General features: G+C 35.3%; 4 protein-coding genes across 5 annotated transcripts; 3 read left to right on the forward strand and 1 right to left on the reverse strand.

Annotated features, from left to right (window-relative positions):
* The first annotated feature begins 1,803 nt into the window (after nucleotides 1–1,803).
* LOC145607696 (uncharacterized) lies at nucleotides 1,804–9,360 on the forward strand. Of its 2 annotated transcripts, none has more exons than XM_081663287.1 (20): nucleotides 1,804–2,015; nucleotides 2,218–2,254; nucleotides 2,461–2,591; nucleotides 2,757–2,855; nucleotides 2,973–3,038; nucleotides 3,145–3,219; nucleotides 3,341–3,406; nucleotides 3,501–3,582; nucleotides 3,831–3,964; nucleotides 4,347–4,486; nucleotides 5,158–5,208; nucleotides 5,312–5,397; nucleotides 5,488–5,542; nucleotides 5,632–5,746; nucleotides 6,513–6,987; nucleotides 7,071–7,284; nucleotides 7,432–7,502; nucleotides 7,982–8,150; nucleotides 8,240–8,363; nucleotides 8,583–9,360. In XM_081663287.1, the coding sequence occupies exons 1-20, from the start codon at nucleotides 1,856–1,858 to the stop codon at nucleotides 9,224–9,226; spliced, it is 2,994 nt and encodes a 997-aa protein (XP_081519413.1). In that variant the 5' UTR covers nucleotides 1,804–1,855; the 3' UTR covers nucleotides 9,227–9,360. The 2 variants fall into 2 exon arrangements, with proteins under 2 accessions (XP_081519413.1, XP_081519414.1); XM_081663288.1 differs by having other exon boundaries at nucleotides 5,315–5,397.
* A 1,766-nt stretch (nucleotides 9,361–11,126) lies between these two features.
* LOC145608860 (protein DAY-LENGTH-DEPENDENT DELAYED-GREENING 1, chloroplastic-like) lies at nucleotides 11,127–16,262 on the forward strand. Its single transcript, XM_081664455.1, has 7 exons — nucleotides 11,127–12,025; nucleotides 12,201–12,286; nucleotides 12,992–13,165; nucleotides 13,866–13,980; nucleotides 14,705–14,802; nucleotides 14,906–15,041; nucleotides 15,895–16,262. Exons 1-7 carry the CDS (start codon nucleotides 11,372–11,374, stop codon nucleotides 15,961–15,963), a joined length of 1,332 nt encoding a protein of 443 aa, XP_081520581.1. The 5' UTR covers nucleotides 11,127–11,371; the 3' UTR covers nucleotides 15,964–16,262.
* Nucleotides 16,263–16,534: 272 nt separating this feature from the next.
* Nucleotides 16,535–20,608, reverse strand: LOC145608585 (protein APEM9-like). Its single transcript, XM_081664199.1, has 6 exons — nucleotides 20,445–20,608; nucleotides 19,642–19,806; nucleotides 19,453–19,530; nucleotides 18,092–18,377; nucleotides 17,330–17,655; nucleotides 16,535–17,063 (listed from the first exon to the last, which is right to left on the reverse strand). The coding sequence occupies exons 1-6, from the start codon at nucleotides 20,516–20,518 to the stop codon at nucleotides 16,934–16,936; spliced, it is 1,059 nt and encodes a 352-aa protein (XP_081520325.1). The 5' UTR covers nucleotides 20,519–20,608; the 3' UTR covers nucleotides 16,535–16,933.
* A 3,011-nt stretch (nucleotides 20,609–23,619) lies between these two features.
* Nucleotides 23,620–27,708, forward strand: LOC145608167 (proteasome subunit beta type-4-like). The gene is made up of 6 exons (XM_081663778.1): nucleotides 23,620–23,775; nucleotides 24,049–24,125; nucleotides 25,659–25,788; nucleotides 26,031–26,190; nucleotides 26,316–26,501; nucleotides 27,400–27,708. Exons 1-6 carry the CDS (start codon nucleotides 23,723–23,725, stop codon nucleotides 27,514–27,516), a joined length of 723 nt encoding a protein of 240 aa, XP_081519904.1. The 5' UTR covers nucleotides 23,620–23,722; the 3' UTR covers nucleotides 27,517–27,708.
* The last annotated feature ends 163 nt before the right edge of the window (nucleotides 27,709–27,871 follow it).

Here is a 27,871-nt window from a genome sequence, read left to right on the forward strand (position 1 = left end):
TATATATTCATTATCTTATATATTTATAATTCAAGCACGATCAACACCTATTGAATTATTAAAGGTAAAAATTTATGATGACTTAATATTCAAAATAATTACACAGTTAAAGTTATTTCTGGTCTCCACTTAAACCCGCTAATATTTCTTTATTAATTTTCTTGTCACATTCCTTAATTTCAATGATGTCTTAACTTCACTTATTATAAGTTATAAATTCTATATATTAAAAGTCTTATGTGAAAGTTAAAGTGTGATGCTTAAAAAAACAGAGGAAGTGCTTAAAAAAATAACAGAGGAAGTAAAATACAATACAGAGATTTCCAATCTAAGAATATAAAGGATTGTCAACCTTAAACTTGAGCCAACTGTCACGGCTAACTAATCCCCTAATACTTTGCAATGACGCTTAAAGCAACGTAAGCAACCAAAGCTTAAGTAAGGAAGTAAAGATGGATCGATGCACAAATGAGTAAGTTTAATAAGAGAACTCTGATTGCTTGAGAAATAGTGTTTACAAATTGTTTGGATGATGTAAACATGTGGGGGAAGCTCCCTATATATAAGGCTCCCAAGTTTGCCTATAAATTCCTAAAGTATTCTAACCTCCTCAAATGAACGGTCCTAGAAACTAACCTCTCTAGAATATTCTATACAATTCTGACTTTAAACTCTTATGTACAAGTTTTCGAAAGAGTGTTGCACTTATCTAGCCCTTGGAGTACATACAAGATTACTATTGCTTTAGAAAGTTATAGAAGCTTCCGGATGTATCCAATACCTCTTAGTGCAATTTGGACCTACTTTAAAAAAAAACCGACATCACTAGGATTTGATAAAAAAAAACGGGGACTCTCCAAGTTTGGGCCCATTTGGATTTCATTTGGGCCCTCAACTAGCCCATTGAGCTAGGGGGAAGATAATAATTGGCACCCCATGGGCATCTCCCTAGGCTATGATCGTTGCGTATATCGCCCATATGATCACATCGACTCTATAAAAGGTGAGGGACATGGGTCGTGACCAAGGATGTCAATTGGTCAGATAAAGATTGGGTCCGGATGGACCCTGCTCCAAATCTGTTTTTCTACCTTGGATCCAAATCCGACCCTAATCCGTCAGGTCTAGAAAATGGAGATCCAGAACCGACGGGTCCACCAAATCCGGGCCCCAAACGGGCTTTGTACGTTTTGCCTAATTTTTTGCAACAAAATGTAATGTTTAGGTCGAAATATGTATTTCAAACTTCTGCCAAGAGTTTATTAAGTTCAACCTAAATTTAAGTTATACAACTTATCCAAAATACAAAGCAACCAACTTATACACTTGTGTTTTGAAAAAAAAAAATATATAAACAATGAAAAAGTATGATGTTAAAAATGATGATGTATAATCCATCTTCCCAAAGTACTAATTTTGATCACTAATAACATCATCAACATTCTCAATAAAGAAACAAATAATTTTAATTTCTTTTTAAGAAAATATAAGCAGATAAACGGATCCGAGTTTGGGATTAGATCAAGATCCAAATCCGTTTTTTAACAGGATCTAAGATTCATAGGGTCTAAAATTTGAAGACCTATATTCATTAAAAACGAATTTGAATCCACGGACCCGAGACGGGTCCCGATCCACTGCCATCCCTACGCAACACTCAAAAGCCCAGACACCTAATGACTCCACCCATGAAGTCAAGTATCCGAACCATCCCTAAAAAGCTTCTCAACCCGACCCGAATCAATGCCGGAAAAACGCATTTCTGTTTGATTATTACTCCAATAAGCCCTGAGCTTAAACCCTTGTTCTTCTTCACCTTGCGCAACTTCTTTCTCTCTCCTCCCAAACCAAAAAAATGGGGAAGAACAAAAAATTGAAGGAACGCAAGCAAACTGAGCACTGCCCTGCTACTGTCTTCATCTCCAATTTACCCTTCTCTTTCTCCAATTCTCAGCTTGAAGAATCCTTCAGTGATGTGGGTCCCATTCGCCGCTGTTTCATGGTCACCAAGAAAGGTTTTTTTTTTTTTTTTTTCTCTAAATCCATTTTTATTATAATTTTTCTGTAATTTATGCTATATTTTTTATGATTTGTGATGTGGGTTTATCATAATTGTTGTTAATTTTTGGAAATAAAGGGTTAATTTGATTGGATTTATGCAATTTTGTTGGAAATGTAAGTAATTTTTCACTTTGGTAATATGGGTGTATTTTACAGGTTCAACTGAACACCGAGGATTTGGTTATGTTCAATTGTAAGTTGAATAACTTGAATTAATTTAGTGGGGTTTTTCAATTTTATTTGATACTTGTATTGGATTTTTAGTTAAAGGTGAAGAAAGAACCCAAGTTTTAGTATTTTATTCAGCATCAGGACAATATGCTGAATGTATCTCCAATTGTAATATGAGCTAATGCATTTGCTGATTTTACTCATTAATGTGGTTATATCTGATCACAGTGCTACTGCTGAGGATGCGGACCGTTCTATTGATATGAAAAATGGTTCATCTCTTGGTGGCCGGAGAATTGTGGTGAAACATGCTTCTCACCGTGCTTCGTTGGAGCAACGTCGAGCTAAAACTAACCCAGGTTGGTTGGCTCGATGCCATATTTATTTAGAATAAATGGACATTTATACAGAAGTGGATAAAAATGTTGCTTAATTATGTTAGAATAAGTACTGACTGATTATGTAGTTTCTAATTTGTTTCCCTCTGAGTCATGCTGAATCTTCGTGCTTATGTGCTTGAGCAGCAGCTGAATCGAATGATGCTGATAAGACAACAGATGAGAATGATAGTGCTCCATATGATGCTGAAAAGCTTGAAAAGCCTCCAAGTAAACCTGAAATTGGTATGATATCTCGATACATACATATATAGATTGCTCTTCTTAATGTCTGCTTCAAATTTATTTGTGTAAGATCACCTGTTTGTCACTGTGACATACTTGAACTTGTGATGACAACAGATGAGAAAGATAAAGTTCCTCATGTTGTCGCAAAGATTGAAAAGTTTCCAAGTAAACGTGATATAGGTAAGGTATTTCAATACATATATATTGGCAATGCTTTTTTATGCCTTCTTCAATCCTATTCATGTGAGATCACCTGTTTATCATTATGACATACTTGAATTTGTAGTGACAACAGACGAGAAAGATAATCCCCCTCATGTTGCTGCAAAGAAGGAAAAGCCTCCAAGTAAACGTGAAACAGGTAGGATATTTCGATGCATGTATTGATAATGCTCCTACATCTCTGCTTCATCCTACTTTGTATTTGTAAATTACTTGTTTATCACTGTGAAATACGTGAATTTAATTTATAATGAAAACAGATAAGAAGGATAGTGCTCTTCATGATGCTGAAAAGCCTGTTAAGCCTCCAAGTAAACCTGATATAGGTAGGACATTCAATATGCTCCATTATGTTCACTTTATTCCTATTTGTGTAAGATTACCCAGTTGTCAAAGGTGACATACCTAGATTTATTATAGGTAAATCACTTAAGCAACCAAAGAAAGCAAAGGGAGATCCTGCTGGTTCAATTGAAGTTGGCAAATCTTCAGATAAGCAAAGGTATTAAATTGCTAATTTTATTTTCTAAATTTGGAAATTTAGCTTTGAGAATTATTCATTATATGCTGATTAAATATATATTTGAGAATGTAGCAGTTGGACAATTTGTACAGCATAGCTGTGTTTATACAAATTGTATACTTTCCAAAGGGCATATGTCCATATCTGATTATATAATTTTTAACCTGTATTTTACTCATATGAAATTGAAATTTTTCATAAAAATGACTTATTTGAAATGTATGAAGGGTTGCAAGAACTGTCATATTTGGAGGCCTTTTAAATGCTGATATGGCAGAGGAGGTCCTGCGTCGTGCTAGGGAGATTGATGGAGTGTGTACAGTCACATATCCACTTCCAAAAGAAGAGCTTCAGCACCATGGTAACTGAAATTTGCATTCTCTTTCCTCCATTTTGGTTTATGGAGCTTAAGCTATCTAGATTCAAAGCCCATGGGCTAGATAAGTTGCAGAAAACATGACTTGCATTATCTTAATTTGTCTAAGCACATCCAAGATTTTTTTGAAGGGTTAGGATTGATAGATGACAAATACTGTAGGGCCCACCCCAATTGTTTTGTTAGCTATTTTTTTTTTTATTTAACATTTAAAGTGCTTATAAAGAAAAAGCAGTTTCTGTAGTCTGTATGACTGTATGTTGAACTATTCAATAGGGCTTTATTGTTGTAAGACTTGTAACCCTTGTGAAATTGAATTACTTTTGTGCCTTCAAAATCACATACTAACAGTGTGGTGTTGTTTTAGGGCTTGCTCAAGATGGGTGCAAGATGGAAGCTGCGGCAATGCTGTATGCAAGTATTAGATCTGCACGTGCTTCTGTTGCAGCCTTGCACCAAAAAGAAATCAAAGGAGGTTCAGTGTGGGCACGCCAACTTGGTGGAGAGGTAAACCCATACTGCTAGACTTGCTACCCAATTATGTATCATGCCTTTTTCTGTTATTTCATATGTGATGCATAATTTCCCCAATATCGAGTATTCGAGTCACATGTTAAGGTAGAGTGATTAAGTGCTGGAAACCTGTATGTGGCATATGGCTGAGTACCTGAAAAGCTGCGGACTGTGAACTTTAAATAGATTTGTGAACTATGTAATCTAGTTTTTTTTTTTTTTTTTTTTTTAACTCGTTAAGTCTCAAGTCCAAACAGTCTTGGAGCCACTGTGCTATCTTATCTAGTGTTTTTACTTATATTGTGTGGAGTAATGCTGTAATGTACTTAGTGATTTGAAAAAATGTGGCTATTGTGACTTCATACATTAATAAGACCAACCGATCACTATTAGACAAGTATATGACAGATGACTGATTATTATATAGAGATATAAAATTGCAAACAAATCAAGGTATATGTAGGCAGATTGCAGATTAGGTGACTTGCAGGAGTGGGAGGCCTGGATTAGGAAGGTTTACTTTGCACTGTAAATTTTTCCTGTGTGATTAAACATGATATCATGATGTCTTCACTGTTCTTTTGGACCCTGTTTTGTGTCATTTAATTTACTTGACTATAACTGAATAAGCATGATATTCTTATTGTTTTGCATGTCTGATTCAGGGTTCCAAAGCTCAGAAGTGGAAAGTCATAGTCCGTAACCTCCCTTTTAAGGTTAATTCTTTTGTAATGTGGTTTTCTTATTCATCATTAGCAGTTTTCAAATTTACCGTCATTTATAACACAACGCTTTTTAAACCTGTTTGTTGCATTGAAGCAGGCAACAGTCAAGGAGATAAATGAACATTTTTCTGCTGCAGGATTTGTTTGGGATGTATTTATTCCTCGGAATCCAGAGACAAAGTATTGTTATTTTTTGTACAACGCACTGGATTACCTGAAAATACTATCCTCTTCTTTATGTCTGTATAAATGACTGAATTTCCTTTTCAGGTTGGCCAAGGGGTTTGCATTTGTAAAATTTACTAGCAGGCATGATGCTGAAAATGTATGTTCTTTTGATCTGGTTTCAATTTCCTTTGGCTTGGTAATTGTGAGGATCTTTTGTATGAATTTTTCTTTATATTTTTCACATAGGCTATCCTGAAGTTCAATGGCAAAAAGTTTAATAATAGAACTATTGCTGTTGACTGGGCTGTACCAAAGAAACTCTATACAACTGGTGTAACTTCTATTGTTGATTCAGATGATGGTAATTTCTCTTCCTCTCTCTATTCAAATGCGGGTTTAAAAAGCTTTTAGCCACTTATCTAAGATGTTGCATTTTATGGTAACTTTGCTCTTATATATTACTTTATTTCTTCTTATTTCTATACTCTCTCCTGATTTGGGAGAGAGGCATATAAGAAGCTTAAGTGTTGAGAAAGGTGTCTTTAGTATAAGCTAAATAAGTCATGGTAACATTAGTAGCCTTGGGAAATTCTGTTAGCTGCAAACTATTTTTAATTGTTAATGTGTTCTGTTTTCCTTGCCTATCTTTTTCTCTATTTTTTTCCCCTTTTTAGGTGTTGGGGCTTGGAGGTGGGGACTCTGGGGAGAAGGCTGTAGTTCACCGACAAATGAATACAGTAATTCTGTACTTATCTAGATGACATTATAGAGTAGTTTGGAATCATAAATTAAGGAACTTAACCTCCTTTGCCTGGCTGCTTCTGTATGTGATGGTGGTAATTTAGTCCTGTTAAGGCCTATTTGATGATAGAGGGATGGAGAGCTATAGTTTGTATTTCTCAACAAATTTTCTTATAGGAGCTGTTAAATTGGGGTGGGGATGGGTAGGGGTGGACCCAAGAGTTTTTTATGCTTTTGGTCATCTTTTGCTCAAATGAGCAAAACATACTCTTGTTGACTTGTGGTACAGGTGTACCCAGGTGGTTATGTACATGATACTTATAAATTTCTGTTGAGCAGTTATATAAGATCAAAAATTTCTCTTACATGACTTATAAATTTGATAGGAGAATCCGCTGATGAAGATGCTGACAGTGACACTGATTATGCATTTGAGAATGATGATTTGGCTCTTGCAACAAAGGCTGAAGGCTCAGATGGAGCTCACTCTGACTCAGATGAAGAAAAGGAAGCCACAATTACTTTTGAAGAGGAAGCAGAATTAGCACGAAAGGTCCTTCAAAATGTTATCACATCCTCTGTGACGGAATCTTCTTTAAACAATGGTTTGAATGACGGAGTTCCTGCTAAGGCAGTCAACTTGGGCAAGAGTGTTGAACCTGAACACACAATCCAGACTAAGGATGAAAAAGCAAGAGTCAACCCCACTAAATCTAAATCTGTCAATGAGGAAGATGATCTTTCAAGAACAGTTTTCATAAACAATCTTCCTTTTGATCTTGATCCTGAAGAATTAAAACAACGATTCGCAACTTTTGGAAAAATCCAATCATTCTTTCCTGTTGTTCATCCCGTTACCAAGTATGGACATATTATCTTCTTGCTTCTTTTCTCCCCATGAGGTGATATATATATGATGCATATAATCATTCTTATATGTGCAGGCGACCAAGAGGAACTGGATTCCTTAAATTTAAAACGATTGATGCAGCTGATGCTGCAGTATCTGCAGCAAGTGCTGCACCTGGTCTGGGAATCTTTCTGAAAGGAAGGCAGTTGAAGGTATTGAAGGCACTGGACAAGAAATCAGCTGATGACAAAGCATTGGAGGATTCCAAAAAAGAGATTGAAGACCACTGCAACCTTTACCTGGCAAAGGTTTCTCTGTCTTTCCTTCCATTTCTTCTTGGCTAGTGCTTTTGAAGGCATATTTGAGAGTTCCATCTTTGCTATTGTGTTATTTGCTAAAAACATTGTACAGGCTGTTTAAGCTTATTGAACAGAAGTGTTTTGTGGTTTTTACAGGAGGGTCTGATAGTTGAGGGAACTCCTGCTGCAGAAGGGATTTCAGCGGAAGATTTGGAAAAACGCCAAACGTAAGTCCTTGCAATATTTGATGAGTTAGAATCATATAGGTCTAGAAGTTCACTTTATTTTGAATAATGGGATTTACATCCTAGTTACCATTTAAGCAGTTATGACTAATGTGCTATATCGGGCCTCCTGTCCTATTATGTAATGGGATAAGAAAACACAATGCCTTGACTACCAGCAAAGAAGTCTTGAGCTTTCAGTCACTGAAGCTACTTTTATATCTTCCTTTCATTGCAACCCTGCAAAATTTTTCTGTAGCATAGTTGACCTATGAATTGACAATATGTTTGGAAGTTCGATTTGATTGCACAAAAGATTTCTTTAAATTTTTAACTTTTGCTTGATTATACAGATGCGTAGATGGTGATCATTTATTTGTAGGATAAATGAGGCAGATATGTTGGCTGCTGTTTTGCCAGCATCTGCTGCATGTCATTATCATCCTTCAATTGTATATTCATGGTGGTTGGATCCTGTGCAGGTTGCATCAGAAAAAGATGACTAAACTTAAATCACCAAATTTCCATGTTTCCAAAACAAGATTAGTAATATACAATTTACCGAAGTCAATGACTCCAAAACAACTGAAAAAACTCTGCATTGACGCTGTGGTTTCAAAAGCTTCAAAGCAGACCCCTGTGATACGGCAGGTTTGTGTGTTTCTCATTGTTATTGGCATATCTTTATTTGTGCTGTTGCTTTAGACTTAAGTTGTTTGCACTCTGAATCTGCTGTGCAGATAAAGTTTCTTAGTGATGTTAAGAATGGGAAGGTGAAAAACCATTCTCGTGGAGTTGCTTTTGTGGAGTTTGCAGAGCATCAACATGCTATTGTGACATTAAGAGTGCTTAACAACAATCCTGGTAATTACTTGAGCAGTATAATTTGTCTGCGATTTTTATTTTCCTTAGATTGCAGTTGCCTTTTCTTTCTCAAGTGGTTGAGGAAATGCCTCATTCACATAATTTGAGTGATGTGGTTCAAGAAACGCCTCATTCATAATTCAAAGAAATGCCTCATTTGTAATTCGATTACATGCCTTGAGAAATGCTTCATTCATATGTAATATTTTTCATAAACAGAGGTATTTGGCCCTTCGCATCGCCCAATTGTGGAGTTTGCTGTTGATAATGTTCAGACATTACGGAAGAGAGGCTTAAAAATTAATGACCAGCTGCAGAAAGCTGGTGATGATCGAAATGATGGCACCTTAACTTCATCCACTAAATCAAATAAAGAGAATTCCAGAAAAAGGAAATCACCAGATGATAAAAATTCTAGAGAAGATCGGATGACTGGTAGAAAACACGTGAAAGGAAATAGAGCAATTGATGAGGCTGCTACTGAAGAGAATCAAAGAAAGAAGCATCAGCCAGTCCGAGCAAGTGAAGATAGAAACAACCACGAAAAGAAGCAAAATCATGATAAATCATTTCAACACATGAATGGAACTGTGGATGCTCTTCAATCAAAACCCTCCATTCAAAATGACAAGCAGTCCAGAAAGAGGAAGGTAATTAATCCTACAGGAGAGGGTCCTGAGGGGAAAATTACGAAGAAGAGAAATAGGAACAATAAAAAAGACCGTTTAGGCCAAGATGGCGTGGATAAGCTGGATGTGCTAATTGAACAATATAGATCCAAGTTTTCACAGAAGAGTTCTGATAAACCAGATGGTGAAAAACAAGGTTCCAGGCAGCAGATTAAAAGATGGTTTCAGACATAGGTCTCGTTTTTTGCTACTGCTTCTCTTCCAGAAGTAGCTACATTTTGAATGTTGTACATCACCAAAATTTTGTACCAAAGATATTTAGGGAGAAATGATGTGATACACATACACTAATACAAAGGTTTTTGCTATTTCTGTCATCTACAGGAAGTTTTGTCACTACTACTATGGTTACTACTCTGTAGTATACTACCGCATTGCTCAAGATACTACTGGTACAATGTGGGATACTAAGGATCGCCTTTAAAAGAGGCCAATGTTGGCACGAATGCAGATCAAATTACAGGTCTTTCTGGCAAATCAATTTTAAAAGTGTTTCATAAATATATAGGATGATGGAAAGGAACATGCTCATACAGTCATACCTAGTTATTAATTTGTAATGTTTACTATTTCAAAAAAAAAAAAAAAAAAAAAAAAAAGAAAAAAAAAAGAAAAAAAAAGAGATAAGAAAAGAAAAATTTTTTGTAATGTTTACAATCCGGCAAATTTACAATCATTTTTATTTTTTTTTTTTTATTTTCTTTTGAAAGAACAATCATTTTTATTTAAATAAAAACAAATGGGAAAAAAGTAGATAATGACAAATGACCATAATATCCATTGATTTAAAATTTTGGAAAAGCAAACTTTTAACAAGACTATTTTTCGTTCTTGTTTGGATTTTGAACTTTTCAAAAGTTATATAGGGACTACTAAAAATCAAATCACCTATCTTTCAAATGTAAAACAATAAAACAAGCCATTATCTCACTAAACTATCTTTGAATTTTATTAATCCACTAGGTTAGATCCCGTGCAATGCACGGTTGTTAAATATTTTTGATAATTTTATTATAAATTTATTGATATAATGACTTGAGTATTAAAAACTATAGAGCATACAAAAAATAAAAGCATGTAAGAGAAAATATTTAAAATACATGTAATAATTATAAATTTATAATGGATAGTTTAATCTTTTAAGAAAAGATTTATATTTTATATAAAACAAATTATGTCATAATTTAGATATAATTTATTTTTTCCTTACGTAACAAAAAAAATTTTAGAAGGTACTTTTGGCGGAAAATTATTTAATAATATATTGACAAGTATGTCTTTAGATTCGCTTTTAGTAGTATTTAATTGATTGATTGATTCTACAATACACCTATAACTTGTCCCACATATAGAGCGATATGGGTATGACTTTGGTGGATAGTGAGTATAAAATTTAAAAATCACACCCACCACAAGTATTTTATATACAGTAACTAGTTACTCATAAGGCTTGTTCTGTTTAACTTAATTTCATTTCAGTTAATTTCATTTCCTAATTTTTTTTCTCTAATAAACAATTTAATTCGCTTCAGCTCAATTCCTGTAAACAATTCAGTTCAGTTCAATTTAGTTCATCAAAATAGGCTCTAATTATACCTCATATATCATATTTGCCCCACATCTAACCATCCCACCCTCGATCCCCACCTTTTTTTTTACTACCTCCGTTTCATATTTTTTGCAACTTTTGCCAAAAATGGATGCTACACATTATTTGCAACTAATCTTTTCTTTCCTTTTTAGGTTGTCATTTCTCTCTTTCTCTCTCCTCATCACATGCATTCTTAATTTTCTCTCTCTATCTTACACTCACAAACAAATTTTGCCTAAGAGTCCGTGCACTCTTCAAAGTTGCAAAAAATGTGAAATGAAGGTAGTACAACATTTTACCCGATATTTCTATATCCGATATTTGCGTAAACGAGCCATGTACTCATGAACCCCTAATTAGTAAAATTCCAAATGGTATTTTTTTGAAAAATGTGTGGACCATTTAGTGTCCATGTCGACAAACAAAAAAATGAGAAAACTTCCCGGGGTTTTATCTCATCTCCAAACTAACATGCAGACCGTTTTATCCACTCCATTTTTCTCTCTCATCTGCTCATTTCTTGCTAAACCCTCTTTAGAATTCCTAATCAAATCCCTAATTTCTCAATCAATTCCTAAATACTTCGATTGTCGGCATTTTAGGGATTTCACGCATTTGCTGAAGAATGTGATATATTCTGCACTTTTTGAGCTTGAATATCTCAAATTGAGTTCAAAAAAGTATTTTATTTGTTGGGAATCTTTGGCTGACAATGTTGGGTTGTGGTTATGAGCTCTTCCGTAGTGTTAATTGACAATTTCATGGTTCTTAACCCTAGTTTATGCAGTTCAATTCACAGGAAAAGTAGCAATTTTTTGCCCAATTTTAGGGTTAGGGGGAATTTTGGGGGGAGGAATCAGCGGGTTTTAGGGTTAGTGGTTCCGAATGCGAAGAAGAAAAAGGGGCTTAATTCGAGGAAGAAGAGCTGGTGGCAGAGGTTTTTCTTTGAGGAAGATGGGAATTGGCTTGGTTTAAGGGAGGAGGATTTGGAGGAATTTGAGGAGGAGAGTAAAATTGAAGTTGAGGAGGGTTCTGATAAGGTAGAAGGGGATTCAGAGAAGGAGAAATTCGAGGCGTGGAAGAATCGAGCCGAGGCGCTTATTGAGTTGAGAGAGGCTCAAGAGGGAATTAGGAATGAGGAGAATAGGAATTGGGAGGATTGGCTTGTATTTGATGAGGGAAATGGTGCTGTTAGAAGAGATTGGGATTATATTGATGATGATGATGTTAATGAATTGAAGGAAGATGATATTGATGGTGACCCTGATGAGACAATGCCTGAGAGGGGGTTAGTGAAGAGTCTTGAGAATTTCATTCTTGGGAAAGAAGATGATGATTTGTTGTATGAAGATCGTGTTTTTCAATTCGCTTCGAGGAATTCGGTAGTCTTTCTTCTGTTGCCTGCCTTTGTGTGTTTCTGGTTTCTGTTGTTTTGTTATACTTGTGTAATTGTGTATGTTGCTAGGATAAGCTAACTTCAGCTGTATAAAAGTGTGTAACAGTTGCTAGATAAGTGCATGACTTTTTTCTTATAAACTATGTATTCCTGTCTTGCAGGCTAAATTTTTGGCTGTTTTGATAATTGTACCATGGGCAATGGATTTTCTTGTGCATGACTACGTTCTTATGCCTTTCTTAGACAGGTAAATGTTTGTCTACTATGCTTTTAGCTTGGCCTATTGTGATTACACCTCAAATCATTTTTTTTTGTGTGTTCATCGTTTAAAAAAATCGGCATGGCTGCATTACCTTGTCAAATTTGAATGGTTAAAGTGTGCCTTATTGATGGATGAAGTTGTAAACTTAGGTTGTTTTGTGCTATTTGAAGAGAAGACTTAATTGTGCTATATGTAGCTCATTAATGTTTCAGGCTATACTCAGAAAGGTATCTCTAGTGCTAACTGGAAGAAAAGAGCTTGCATCTGCCTTTTCTTTTTCGGTTTTCCCTCACATATTTGTTGGAATGCCTTAGTTTGAAATAAATTCTCTAATACATACACACTAAACAGTACAACTAGAGGATATGTATTTTCCAGTGATAATTTAAAAGCACGTAAGTGGTTAAAGCTCATTAGCTTCAGAAACAAGAAATACCTCGACTCCTGCTTCAGATAGTTGCTGGACATTAAAGTTACTGCAAATTATCCATTATATCTAATTTAACCATTTATTGTTGCCACACAAATGCCTTAACCTTCACAGGAACCATAGCCTAGCCTACTTGACTGTGATCACAAAAAAATAAGAGGGGCAATATATGAAAGAATAAAATCATTCTACATTATTCCCGAACATCATTAATATGGCAATATTCTTTGTTTCACTATGGTATGTTTTACCATGCACAGATATGTCAAGACCGTACCACTTGCTGCAGAGTTGCTTGATGTGCGTAGATCTCAAAAGCTTGAAATGGTCAAGGAATTAAATTCCGAGAAAGAAAGGCTTCGATTTGAAGTGGAGATTGGTAAAGCACCTCCACTTTCTGAGGAGGAGACATGGTGGGAATTGCGGCATAAAGCGTAAGATCTATTGAATTGCATTTTATAAAGTCTATTTCAGGAAACTTTTTAGCATGGCAATTTCTGGCTATAAGTTTGAAATTCAAACATGACACTCTAATTGCTTTTAGATTCGAGCTTTCCATGGCCTGAGGCTGCCTGACCCATTTGTAATGTCACTTGCCATTCTAATCGGGATTAGCCTTATAAATACATGTATTCCCTTAATTCACTTGAGAGATATACCATTAAAGATAACCTCAAGTGCTGTTCTTTTCAAGATGGAAGAACCTTTTTGGGGCACTATGAGAGTTCATGGCGTCATGGCACGATAACTATGTGTATAAACTATACTTCATAACTTGAAATTTCGGGTTTTATCTGTTACGTACTTACGTGTACTAAATTGTTAATAGAGTATACTTGTCATCAGAGTGTAGATTTCACATCACGCAATGGACATAAAGGACTAAATAAAGATTTTTTTTTTTTAAATATGCTATGATTGCTCCATATGATTTCATACATTGCTTACAATTCTCTAGTTAGGAAGTCAACCTAGTTTCCTGATATGAGAAATGGCTCTCTCTATAAGATTGTATTTCTTGGCTGGAAAGCTTAATTGCTTTAATTTAGCAAGCAATCCTTTCACTAGCCCTTAAATACACAAAACTGTTTTCTATCTTGTGTTATAATTTGTTTGAATTGGTTATCCTGACAGGCTAGAATTGCGAGATGAATGGAGGTTGAATAATCGGAATGCGTTTGCCAACATATGGTCTGATATGGTCTTTGGAGTATCAGTGTTTCTCTTGTTATATTTCAACCAGAGCAAAGTAAGATGTCTTTGCTCTTCTACATTTAAATATGTGTATGAATCCAGCTCAGTCATGATCAACGAGTGCCTCATACAGAATACTTGGTCTCATACAAAATACTTGGAAGCCTGACATAAAAATTTGGGAGGTCCTGTGTAGTTGTGCATCACCTTAAATAGTGCCTGCTCTACTTTATTATCTATTTCTGAGTGATGTTATTATTTTGCAATGACATAAAGGATTTGACTAAAATGTACTTCTGTAAGCGTCAACGAGTACGTGATTTGGTATCTTATGAAATCTTGTCCCAAAATCTTTGTTTAAAGAGAAGAATACTGATCACTTTGTTCATCTCTACTATTCTCTCTTTGCCCCATCCAACTAGCTTGCTTGTGGAACACTGAAACTTCCGTATTAGTGCTCTGATTAGATGTGGCTTAAGATGCATTTAGAGTAACTTCAATTAAGTATTGGTTCTTTGGCTTCAGACACAAAAGAAAAAGTAAATTATTCATTTATAATTTATAGGAGCAGTTGATTGAAAGTTGAATTCTAGGTAACAGACATCTGTTAATTTGTTGCCTTCATCATTCACAACCTTGTGTTGTGGTTGGAAGGTGGGTAAAGAAATAGATTTCTTATCAAAATAAAGTGTGAACTCTGATATTTACATGTAAATATTGGGATACAAAATTTAATTCCCGAAGCTTATCACTTCTATGTTGAATATTGAATATTGCAGGTGGCTTTACTGAAATTCACAGGATACAAAATCATCAACAACATTTCAGACGCTGGAAAAGCATTTCTCATTATTCTAATCACTGATATATTTCTTGGGTAATCTTAATAAGCTGACTCAATTTCTAATAATTAAATGTATGTAATTAAGGAATTCTTGTAAAGATAATTAATATTAATGTATGCTGCATTTGTTATATAGGTATCATTCTGAATCTGGTTGGCAAACCGTGTGTGAAGTCTTTGTTGAGCATTATGGACTGGAGGTTGATCAGTCTACAATCACAATATTTATATGCCTGGTACCAGTGATCATGGATGCTTGTGTGAAGCTTTGGGTATGCATACAATTTCTTATCATAGATCACACTGTCGTCGTAATTTTTTTTGTGATAATGCTTTCAGAACCACGAGAAAAAATAATCCCTTTCTTGTTAGGTTCATGATCCATCAATTTACAGAAAGTTGTTACTGGTCTTGTAAAGTTCTCACAATTAATTCATATTCATGGCTCAATCACCTGGATGCCTCATTTGCCTTGAGAAATCTGAAAGTTACCAGGCACTTGGGTCAAACATGTTGTCCCTATTTCCAGATTAGTCATGAAAACCTTTTGCTTCTACTCCCTCCGTGTTTAAATACTTGCTCTATTTCTCCATGCGCTTTCTCCATGTGCGGAGTTTTAGGAGAAATTGGAGAAAATAATAAAATATGAAGGTAGTGGGGTAGTTGAGAAAATAAAAAATTGTAAAAAGCAAAAGTAGTGGAAGAATAGGAGGAGAGAGAGTATTATGTTGGGTCCACCAAGTGTAAGAAATGAATTAAATATTGTAAAAGCTTTCCAAAAGAGGAAATGGAGCAAGTATTTAAAACGCCCGGAAAAGGAAAGTGGAGCAAGTATTTAAATACGGAGGGAGTAATTTTTAGTCACTGTAATATTGGTATGCGCCTTTTTTCTTGGTCTTGTGCTTTTGAGTTAATCTAGTCACTGTAAATGGTCATATAATGTGGAGAATTTTTATTTCAACCCAGAATTATCAAGGATAGATTCTCGTATGGTTTTTTCTTTGGGGAAAGCTGGTTGCTTATATGACTATATCATTACCTTATATGGCTCTTGTGTGAAGCATGGTGTTCTTTTTTCCTCATTCCTTAGATGGTGAACCTAATTAATCAATTGTTAATTTGCAGCTGTTCAAGTTCCTGCCAAGATTATCCCCAAAAGTGTTTAATATCTTCCACGAAATGAAACGTCACTGAAGAGATTTTTCTACAAAACATACAGAATAATGTGCTATGAGCATTATCCCCTTCATATTCTTTTTCTCTTCTACGGAGGCATTTGTCAGAGGAGATCACATTCCGGAGATGAATTTTGAGTGTTGAGTTATGTATAGTATAATTCTTCAAGTGTTCAAGTCATAAATTTAACTACACTCCATATTGTTGTAAAGTTCACAATTTGCTTTTCATTTTGTCAAAAAAACATCAATCTCAAAATTTTGGAAGGGCACGAGCAATATGTTAATAAATGAAATTAGCTGGGAAATTATTCTGCATTGTTTGGTTCATTATCTTTTCACCTTGTGATGCAGATAATCTCAAACCTGCAACCTCTGTATAAATACTATGGAGTAAATATTTTCACAATGCTCTAACCAACTACGCTTCCTTTGGAGGTTGAAGCTAATATATTTGGAGGTTGAAGCTAATATATCATATACTCCTACTATGTACAGCAAGTAGAAACAGAACTAGTATGGCAACTATATAATGCTAATAATACGAAAGGAAATTACCAATGTACCCAATCTAAGACAATACTGTAATTAGAGAGAGATATATAGTTAGAAACCCTTTTAAATTTGATTATGCTGTTTTGTAGGTATCAAACCAAAATCAACCAATTTCAATCCATACAGCTATACAATCATCAAGGGTTATCCTTCCCACATTTTGTGTTCTAAAATTTACAAAAGCTCTGCCATGCCTCAGGCTAAGGCATTTCCTTCCTATGTGACCCATGTACTATTCTTTCTTTCGTTCTCAATTCAGATCAATATATACATGATGTGAAACAGCCGAAGTGAACTCAGCTGCTTGCAGCCATTGTGCATATGATGAGCATGGCACATAGTAAGCCCCATTGGCTAAAGAAAACAACTAGTTCAAGCTTGTGGTGAGATGCGAAGATCAATGCATCAGTGGCAGACTGGCAGTCCATACACAATCACCTGCTCCTGTTTGTTGAGGCAGGAAGGGGCTGAACAGCAGCCAAAGGGTTCACTTGGTACGAAAATGCAAGCTTCCAAAAGTCCACCAAAGTCTGTTTCAGCGATAACACTCTACTAAGAACACCCCTGAGAGTAAAAAAAAAAAACATAATTCAGAAACAAAATCACAATAATTGCATTTGCAATTACTGGTTAAATTGGTGTTGTATGGAGTATGATTGTATGATAACTAAATGTCCTGGTGTCAGTAATCAGCTTAATATTCAGACCCCGTTCTTTTGTCTTTGTTTGAAGGTAACATACCTTGTTGTTTTTAACCCAAAAAAAATAAAATTTGATGAACGCTTCTTGTGGGGGCCAGAACAAACATTATCAGAATAGAGTTGACTTACCTCTTAATGGATTCCCCTTTCTTCTGAATGAAATAGCTAATCACAAAGATCAAACAAGCCAAGAAGATCTTCCTTCTAGATGCAATAACTGAATTGCAAGACCTTTGAGTTATGTTCTGCAATGATATCCAAAAAGGATGTTTTGAATCAACACCTCCATTGTGACCTTGGGTGCTCAGGACTGTCATGGTCTTATCTGATTGCTTAACTTCTTTCAAAGATAAAGCACGAGATTCAGGCTCCTCAACTGTTGATACCGATACATCACCAAGTGTTGAGCTAGATGATTTGAGATTGGACAGAGAGTGGAGTCTCCTCAGGAGATCCTATGAAAAAAAGTGATTTCAGAAAGAAGGAAACATTAAGTGCTTAATGGTCAGTGCTTCAGTTTAACATGTACACAAAACACTGCTATGTTATGAAAGCCTAAAAGGTATAATGCAAGTGATATATACAACTCTCGCAGGAAAAGGGGGCCAAAGTGGCTTCTTTTTCAAGTAAATCATGGGGAAAAGACTTGCAAAATGTACAGGAAATGATAATTTGTTAAAGGAGACTCCATTAACATTGACTGGCTATATCTACCCTTTGTAATACTAATGCAACCTACCTTTTTTATCTAATAGCAATAGTTTGAGATCTGACATTGGTACCTAATCATTCCTCAGGAAATAAGCTTTTACTAACATTATGTTCTTGAAATAATTGCTCAATGAGTCAAATAGCTAATTAGTACACACAAAATGGTAATAATGTAAATACCTGCCGCGCGTTCTCTGGTAGCTGAGCTTTCTCAATCCATGAGATAGCATGGTCGACATCATTTAAAGCTACTCCTAAAAGTGTCAATGCATAAAATTCAACAATTTTGATAAATTGGTCCCCTTCTAAAGTGAAATGCCCAGCAGATACATCCACATCAATTTTCTGCACATCCGGACTAGCAAAAGCATAATACTTGTCATTGTTCATCTGCCACTTCGAAAGAAAATCCTCCAGGAAGTCACGGACTCTAGAGGGATGTCCACCTGAGACCTGCACACATGCACTGGAAAAAAAATGAAAGGCAGACATTAGAATCATGGCCATTTCCCCCTTTTGTCTCAATGGAAAATATTAGCATTTTAGATCATGATATTTGTAATAAAAAACTGTAGACACTAATTCTCCAATTGCCATTCTTCAGCCAGCAGGCTTTTGGCAGAAAGGGTATATATTCTGCACACCATATGTCAAGAACTCTAGCATAAACACTAGTACACATATCAAAATTTTAAGATTCCAAAACCATAACATACATTTGCTTTTAGGGATGCAGAGAGAGGGTATCAGCAATTTAATTAAGAGCTGCAAGTTGGCAAGAACCATATGATAAATCAAATAACACAAGCTACTCCAAATATCATGAAGTTTCACAGTGATGGTTATGGACTTATTGGACTAGAACTGGGAAAAGTTTTTTGCAAGAAAAGAATAGACAACTCTTGAAGAAATCACATAGGAAAACAGAGGTCAGATTGTCAGTCTCAACAGCACATTTTAAACTGACACTCGCTGTAGGGTACAATTACAATTCTGAGCTCCTGTAACCTTTGGTTGATATAGTTTTTTTTTTTTTTGACACATTGGTTGATATAGTTACTACTCTAGCAAGAATATAGAAAATTCAGGAGAGAAGCAAAGGCTTTGGCATATGAGGAAAGTCACTGATTTTGCAGTTTAGAAAGAAAGAAAGAAAGGAGGGGGGGCGGTTTTGTCAACGAACACGTCTCGAGCCGGAGGAGTGAAAGTTCCCAAAAATCAACGAGGGTGTTTTCTAAGAAAATCTTGGGAAAGTTTACAGAGCCACATCTGCTGGCGAGGTTTGCAACCTTCAGGAATAGGTGGATACATTCTAGAATATGAACAGCAGGAAGTCTAATTCTTAAGAACTATAGAACGGGAAAAAGGTGTTTAGTCTAAGAAGCAAGAACAATGGAAGTATACTTCATTTGTGCCCTTGTGCTCTTTCTCTGCTTCCTTAAATATCACATATTATAGTAGTCATTTCACTAGGTATATATGAAAGTATGAAGGCATTCCATAAAGATCCTAGAAACAGCAAACAGGACATTAGAGAATACCCGGTAAGAACAACTTGAACAGGAATTTCAGTAACTGATCCAAAATAACCCTCAAGCTCCTTTAACAAATCTGATGACCTGATGAGGAGAACAATAGTAAAACCATTATTAGCGCCTAAACAATATACATACATGAGTATCTTCCACAATACTCAAGACAATTCAAGCAAAGCCTTATAATGCACATACCTTCCAGTTTCTCTCCAAGACTGGACTAGGACCATTGCAGATGATTCCATCATCTCATGCCATACAACATCATCCTCGGTGTATATGTGTCTATTATCATGTAAGCGTGTCAAAATTGAAGAGGCTGATGCTGCCGCCTCCTCAAACATTCCACTAACAAGATAGCTGCACAGCGCAACAAATTCACATATCACATTTGGTTTGGTTTCAAACAAACAACAGACCCCATGGAGGAAAGGGCAAATAGATTAACATAATTCGGTCATTCCTACTGCAAACAAAGTGCAAAACCTAGTGAGGCAATGCCAACTACAAGTCTACAACTAAAGCCAATCGTTAAGTTTCAACTAAATTTTCGCGCAACGGAAGATATTACCACTTTAATCACTCATCAACCAAAAATAGCCACTGTGAACAATCTTCTCAGCCCTTTATTTCAGTACTTGAGAATTACAAACTACAAAGCGCAAACTCAAGGAATTACGCTCAATTAGTATCACTATACACCCAAATTTTCACCCAAAACACCCAAATCAGTATCACTAACAACTCAATTGCTAGAATGAAAACAGAAATTAAAAATCAAGATAAGGCCAAAGCAAGAGCATACAAATCAATCAGGAGTATAACAACTTTAAGATAATTTCCAACAGAGAAAGTAGCAATCTTTATTACAATAGCTTAAATTTTGGGCGTTTCAAAATCAATAAAACCCTAATTTGTGTGTCTTAACATGGTATTGAAACAACTTTACAATTGAAAACCTAAAAAAGATAATTGGGAAATTAAGTAGAATGAAACACCTTTCAGCAAGATCAATTTGTTGCCAAGTTACGAAATCCAATGGCATTTTAGCGGGTACTATCTCCTCTTCCATTTTACAAACAAGGGATTCAAGAAAATTGGGAAATTTTTTGAACCCAGATCAACCTCATCATCATCTGGTTAATAAGTCAGTTGACATTTTCTATTGGGTGGATTTGACTGTATAAGTCAAACTAAGATATACGGACTACGGGGACGGACTACGGAGTACTTGGTAGGTAGGTAATCCTTCCGAGTCCTGTTTCCGTTTTTAACAATTTTATTGACTTATAGTAATGTTAACTGTGAACTATATTAATAAGGAAAATGCTATATGTTGCCCTAATACATAGCCCTTAAGGCTACATATAAGCATTAAATTTACGCTTGAAAATCGTAAAAAGTTCAGAAATCATAAAAATATTAACACTAATTACACTGATTTACACGTGTTTTTGTCATGAATTCCTAATTTTATACAATTTCCAAGAGTGAATTTAATGCTTATATATAGCTACATATAGCATTACCCTATTAATAATAATAAAAAAAAGTTATTAATACATTTATGAAAATAGAATAGTTTTTGTTTAACATTGAGAGAAACTTGTATTTTCTCATATTTATTTACGAAAATAGCATGTGATAGACGGTTTTTGTTTGTCATTGAGAGAAATTTGTATCCTCTTATAAAAAATGATTAAGAATCAGATTTGTTTATCGCAAATTCAACCTTTTAACTCAACACTAAGGGTAACCAAAAAAAGTGTCCTTATGACCCTTCAACAATTAATCCCAATTCAATCACCATATGAAAACTAATCTCATCCTAACTACTTAGATTTATGACAACCTACCCTATTATTAGTGGTAATTCATTTCCTCTCTTCATCTATTCAATAGTAGTCTTAGACTCTTAATTATTTATTTAATCAACTATGTTGTATTATAGAGAACCTCAAATTATCACGTTAATATACAAAATTTAGTTATCAAGTGATAAATTAAAATTGTAAATAAGCACCAAAATTTCTCCGTCGACATGACATTTTTATAAATATATCAAGAATTGTGGGCCCATTTTAAATAAAGTAATAAATTTGTATTTTCTCCTTATATTAGGGATTTAGAACGATACACAAAGATTCTGATATTATTATCATTCTACTTTTTCTTTGAAAATTTAAATTCTTTCTACTAAATTATTTTTGGATTAACATTACAATTTGTTGAATATTAAAAGGAGAGAATACCAGTTGATCTATTTGATTGACTACATACGTTGACCAAGAGAATAAAATCAACATTGTCATGAACTATTTGGGGTATTGTTGTAAATTCAACAGGTTGAATTGGGAAAATTGGCCACATATGCAGATAATTAAACTCCTTCCTCCATCGAAGCTTCTCATATATAATTTTTCAGATCTTCAAAAATTTAATTCAATGAAAGCTTTAATGGAAGACATGGTCACCTTTACCCTTTTAACGTTTACCATACACTTAATTTCACCCTTTACATATAGGGGTTTAATTTTATTTGACGCTCAACCATCGAATATGATGGTGTCATCAGTGGAAGTTGGAGACGAGGAAGATAGTGTCGGTGAAAGGTTGACACAATGGAGATGGTAGAACTGGTGTTGTCGGTGGGAGTTGGGTGGAGATCGAGGAAGGAGGAACAAGAAAGCTTCAATGGTGTTGGTAGAGTAATGCCAAAACACTTGTTAAACTTCACTTCAATTAGACTTAGGACCTATTATTCATTGACTGAACTCAGCTGAACTGAACTGAAATGAATATTTTATAAGAGAAGGAAATTAGAAGCTGAGCTGAACTGAACTAAACTGAACTGAGCTGAGCTGAACTGAACTGAACTGAACTGAATTTCAACGTAAGAGAACAGGGCCTTAGCCTCAATTAGTGAGTAGGATTACTCATGAACTGGTATTCGAGTACTATTTTCTAATATTACAACAAATGCCATTAAATTATATTGACAGTTTTTGTCAATAAAAAAGGCAAAAGCTAAGGAGCGTTGGATAAGCTAACTAAACGTAGAAATATTAAATTAAAATGAATATTAATTACACCGATCGAAGCATGATATTGACATACATTCCCAAATTAATACTCCTTAGAGTCGTTCCTTATTAAGATCCTAAAAAAATTAACGACTTTAGAAAATGATTTAACTGCTGAGGAGGCCCCCATTTATCTCCTAGATAAACAAACTTGGTATATCCCATGGCATATTGGTAAATAGATGCATATGGAATTGTGTAAATTGTATAAAAAAAATATTAAATCTGAAAATAAAAAGAAAAAAGTAAAAAAAATTAAAGACCCACTGACTTAACAGTGTGAACTTTTTGAAGTCATGTCGTTATTAGTGTGAAGCCATGGAAGAGCTCGAAGAGGAAGAAGATGACGCCATTCCCCCCGACCTTCACCTTTCCTATCCAAAATCCATAACAGCCACCGTCTTCAAAGAGCCTCCTGTTCCACCGCCAACAATTCCGTCACATACTAACTCCATGACGCCGCTTCGCGGCTGTAGCCCGGCCGGCCGAACAAATAGAAACCCTAATAGCAAAGTGTGTAAAGTAGGGCCATACAAACCCTTTAGGGGAAGCATCACCTAATTGTCGCTTTGGGCTAAATCGGGTAGCCATTCTGCCATGAAAACATAAAAAATGTAGAAGAAGAACAACCCCCATAACCACCATTTCTACCATCACCACCGTGCATCACCGACGATTGTTGACAAAATTTGTTGACGAAAATTACATTTTTGATGATTTTTTCTGAAACAATTGTTTACCAAAGTGACAAACAGCATTTGACGGAGTTGAATTTTCAGTTAGTGTCAAAATTACATAAATAACCCCAATTTTACTGCATTTTTACGAAAGTACCCTGGGATATTCTTATCAAGTTTATCTCCTAGATAAACTTGAATTTCCTCTTTAACTGCTTATCTGCCTTAGAGTCGTTTCTTATTAAGATCCTAAAAAAATTAACCGAGCTACGGAGCTAGTACTCCCACAAGCAATGTAAAATACTCCAAAATCCCAAAAATACCCCATTTGTACTCGGTTAAAATTCCCATTTTACCCCTTAATAGTTTTTAGAGTACATGTCGGACATAAAGCAAAGAGTATGCTCATTTCCGATTTCTTGAGGAAAAAGAATACGCAAAAAAAAGAATACGCAAGAAAGCTGATTAAGAGAGAAACCAAAATCAAGAGAGAGAAAACTCAACAATCTTACTTCAATGGATCCCAAAAACACCAGCACTCTACTCGTCGACGATATTCAGCGAACTCAGTATGCCCTTTTTTCTCTCTCCTACTTTCAATTTCAATGCTTCAAGGGTTCATTTCACTCTAATTCAATTTTTACAATTTTTTGGGGTCATTTCTCAGATTCCATCGATTAGGGTTTTGTAAAAGCTAGATTTTTTAAAAATTTGTTGTGGGTATTAATATTTTATTGTTTGTAAATTATAGTTCATTTGCTTTTAGAGTGTTGTTTGAAATTAGGCGTTGATTAATTTGTTAATTGGGAATGGAATTTGATTGAGTGATTTGTATGAAACAGGTACCCTTATGTGACTGGGACATCTGTTATTGGAATCAAGTATAAGGATGGAATTCTCATTGCTGCTGATATGGGAGGTCTGATTTTGATTTGTTTTCATCTTGTTTTTGCGGTTCTTTATTGCTTCCCATTATATATATACTTCAGTGAGTAATGTATACTTTTGTTTGGGCTTTCGGGGTTTGCGCATGAGAGTGTTGTGAAAATTTTATTGTTCGTGTTTCGCTATGAGGGTTAGATGGTTTTGATGAATAATTAGATATAGACTTCAATTGGTTGGAACTTGGAAGGGGATGAAAAGGTGTTTTCTTTATGGGAATTGTTATCTTATTGAATGATAAGGCAGTTAGGGTTAAATTTAAGTACATTCAGAGCAACTCTTCTGAATTTACAATTAGTAAGATTCATATTAAAGGGTGGTTATTATGGAGAATGTATCTATTGAGATGCACCCCCTTGAGGTTTTGGTATCTACTTTAGCTTTTAGCTTATATCCGTTAATGACTTCCTTTTGTTTGACCTCTCTGTTTGAACTACTGAAGTGGATTGGGTGTCTCATATGTTAATATTGGAGAACTTTCCTATGGATTCCTTGGTTTTTTCAGAGACTATATAGAGTCACCTTAAATATTTTAAGTTTAGAAGCTGCACTGTCCAGTTATTTTGGGATAATTACATACAAGAAATGTGCTTTTGAGGTAATCATTTGAAGGCCTCTCCACTTCTCAAAAGCATAAAAGTAGTGAGGACTCAGATAACCACTCATCTTACTATGGTCAATGATTCTTTCACCAAAAAAGAAAAAAAAGTCCAATGATTGGATATCAGTCATATTCTTAAAGTTCAGGGTTTAGCTTTTAATACTCACCTGGCTATGCATGCTCTAGTATTGTGTCATCTTTGGCTGATACATGAGTATAATTTGCAATGCCTTTGTCATCTATTTGACTGTAAGCATGTAGGGCTTCCGAAATAAGAAATGGTTAAATTGTTTCACCTATTATAACCATAGAGTCTCAACATGTCTTCATCATTTGTCTTTGAGTATTTCAAATTTCAAAGGAATTATTACCTTTTCAAAAGTTATAGTTCTTGTTGGTAATTACTTTCTAGATTTCTGCTTCTGCCTCTTTCTTGGTTGTATTAAGTATGCTCCTTTTTAGTGTGGCAATAATGTTTGGTGTGTGGTATGGCTTATTTCCATCACTGTAGCATCTCTCCTGTGTCTGTTTAACAAGCTCTTTCTAGAGTGAGCTATATTTATCTCTGTCATTCTCAACTATGCCAATAGAATACTTTTTACGAGTTTTGTTTTTTTTTTTTTTTTTTTTTTTTTGGTGTGTGTGTGTGTGTGTGCGTTTGTGTGCGCGTATGCGTTTGAATAATATATTATGATTATGTAGGATGAAAATATTTACAAGCAATTGTTAAGGTTACTAAAGTCTTGGATTGTGGCACTATTTGCTGGTCCTGTTGAGATTGTTCTGCAGGATAATTATCTTTGTAAAGTTTTAAACCTTAAAACACAATATCAGGGGGTTGTCTTGTTATGTGTAAAGCGGTTTATCCTTTTAGCATTTAAGTAACTAAAGTATTGACATGTATGACAGGTTCCTATGGATCCACATTGCGTTACAAAAGTGTGGAGAGATTGAAAGGTATCGGGAAGCACTCTCTTCTTGGTGCCAGTGGAGAAATAAGTGACTTTCAGGAGCTTCTGCGTTACCTAGATGATCTCATGTAAGTGATAATCCTTTTGGCATTTCTTTTGTTCAATAAGTGCATTTAACTTTGTGCTGAAACATGCTGCCAATAGCAAGAGCCAAAATGATTGACTCTTGAAGCCCACAATAGTTATATCAAAAGCACAATAGGTCAATAGTATAATTAATCTCTTTATGTTTCTTCAGTCATTGATGTGCCTTTCATGTTTTTGCTTTCCTGACTCGTGACTTCTTTGTTTTTAACCTTGATGTTTGCAGTCTGTATGACAACATGTGGGATGACGGAAACTCCCTTGGACCTAAAGAGGTGCACAACTACCTGACTCGTGTTATGTATAATAGGCGTAACAAGTTTAATCCACTTTGGAACTCTCTTGTCCTTGGTGGAGTTAAAAATGGACAGAAGTACCTTGGAACGGTGAGTTTTCAATCTTCAGCTTCATGCTCGGATGATTGCTGTTAGAATGTTTTGTAACTCCACATAACTTTTGTTTTTTGAATGAAGGTTTTGAACTGTGTGATGTTTCTGACGCATGTGTGTAGGTCAATATGATTGGTGTACACTATCAAGACAATCACGTCGCCACCGGATTTGGTAATCACCTTGCGGTGCCAATTCTGCGAGATGAATGGAAAGAGGACCTGAGTTTTGAAGATGGTGTTAGGCTACTGGAGAAGTGCATGCGTGTCCTACTATACCGTGATCGATCTGCAGTCAACAAGCTTCAGGTCTGTTCATCTTTGTCATGATTTAGTTTTCATGACATGCTTCTGTAGCCATCTACAAAATTTTCTCTTCTATTTCCTGAGCAACTGTAATTATACACCAGTTTGGTATCTTAGGGCTTAGGCAAATCCTTTGAGTTGTTAAGGACTCATTATTGACTCATGCACTCATTGATCTCCACTTATGAATACTCCATATGAGTCTTAGTATGGATTACTGTTTTGATACAGGAACATGCAGCATGCTTTGTTTAATGTCCTTTTTTAATGCTTCTTTCCTAAGGTTGCATTATGTTTGGAGATGTCTGAGCTGTGTGTGAGCTAATTGGTCTCTGTGTGCACATAGTATTGTAATATTAGATTAACAGTGCTAAAGATAAGTGAGAATTATTAAGAACCCTGAAATGTGAAACTTAGCACTATTTTATGATGCCTATTTAGTCGAGGTTTGGCAAAAGGGTTGGGAACCATTTTACATGTTTGAAGTGCTTGCATGTGAGTGTGAAGAATGTGAAGTGGTTTGCCGAATTGCCTTGGACTTTTTCTCCTCGCCTCTATGGTTTTGGCCTTTGGGGTAGGTAATCACACATAGATAAAATAATACAAATTTATTGGGAAAAAATAAAAAAAGATTTAACTGTGCCTTTGGATTGTTTAAGCATTTTTGTCAATTGTTTTTACATAAAGAATCATGACAATGCATTTTCAAAAATGACACAGCTCTAAGGGAAACATGATGCTGGAGATGTATCTAAAAATCTGGTCAATGCAGTCATCTAGTTTCTGCATACTCAGATGGATGCCTGCATTATGATTGTGTAGTTTCTGCATACTCCAAAATGTTTGTGATTCACTAATTTACCAAATATCCTTTACTAAATTTTACTTCAAAAATTATCAGATTGCAAAGATCACAGAAGAAGGCGGTGTGACAATCTCCCCACCCTACTCATTGAAGACATATTGGGAATACTCTGCATTCAAGAATCCCACTGCTGGTGCTGAGGGCTCATGGTAGATGATTTGCCTTGTAGTGGTTAAAAGTTGGAGTGCAATGATATATGACTTTGAGGCTTTTGTTTGTAATTTCAGCTTCATTTACTTTCAAACTTTACTTGAGAACTAGAATGTTTTTATGGTTAGCCCGCTATGCAAACCTTAACAAGAAATATTTGTTGTTAGTTATTGCAGTAACGTTATGATTTGCTCATGTGACTTTGGATTTTCACCACTCTTATCTTCATCTCAACTTTCATCTTTTTCCTACAGGCCAGCTACACGACTCGTATATGCTCATCTGTGCCATCAGTTGATTATTTGCTTGCATGAGTCACTGTTTTTAAGGTTATGTTACATGGCTATCTGCATACTGG

This window comes from Chenopodium album, chromosome 23, assembly GCF_948465745.1.
Source record: "Chenopodium album chromosome 23, dcCheAlbu1.1, whole genome shotgun sequence".
NCBI classification, from domain to species: domain Eukaryota; kingdom Viridiplantae; phylum Streptophyta; class Magnoliopsida; order Caryophyllales; family Amaranthaceae; genus Chenopodium; species Chenopodium album.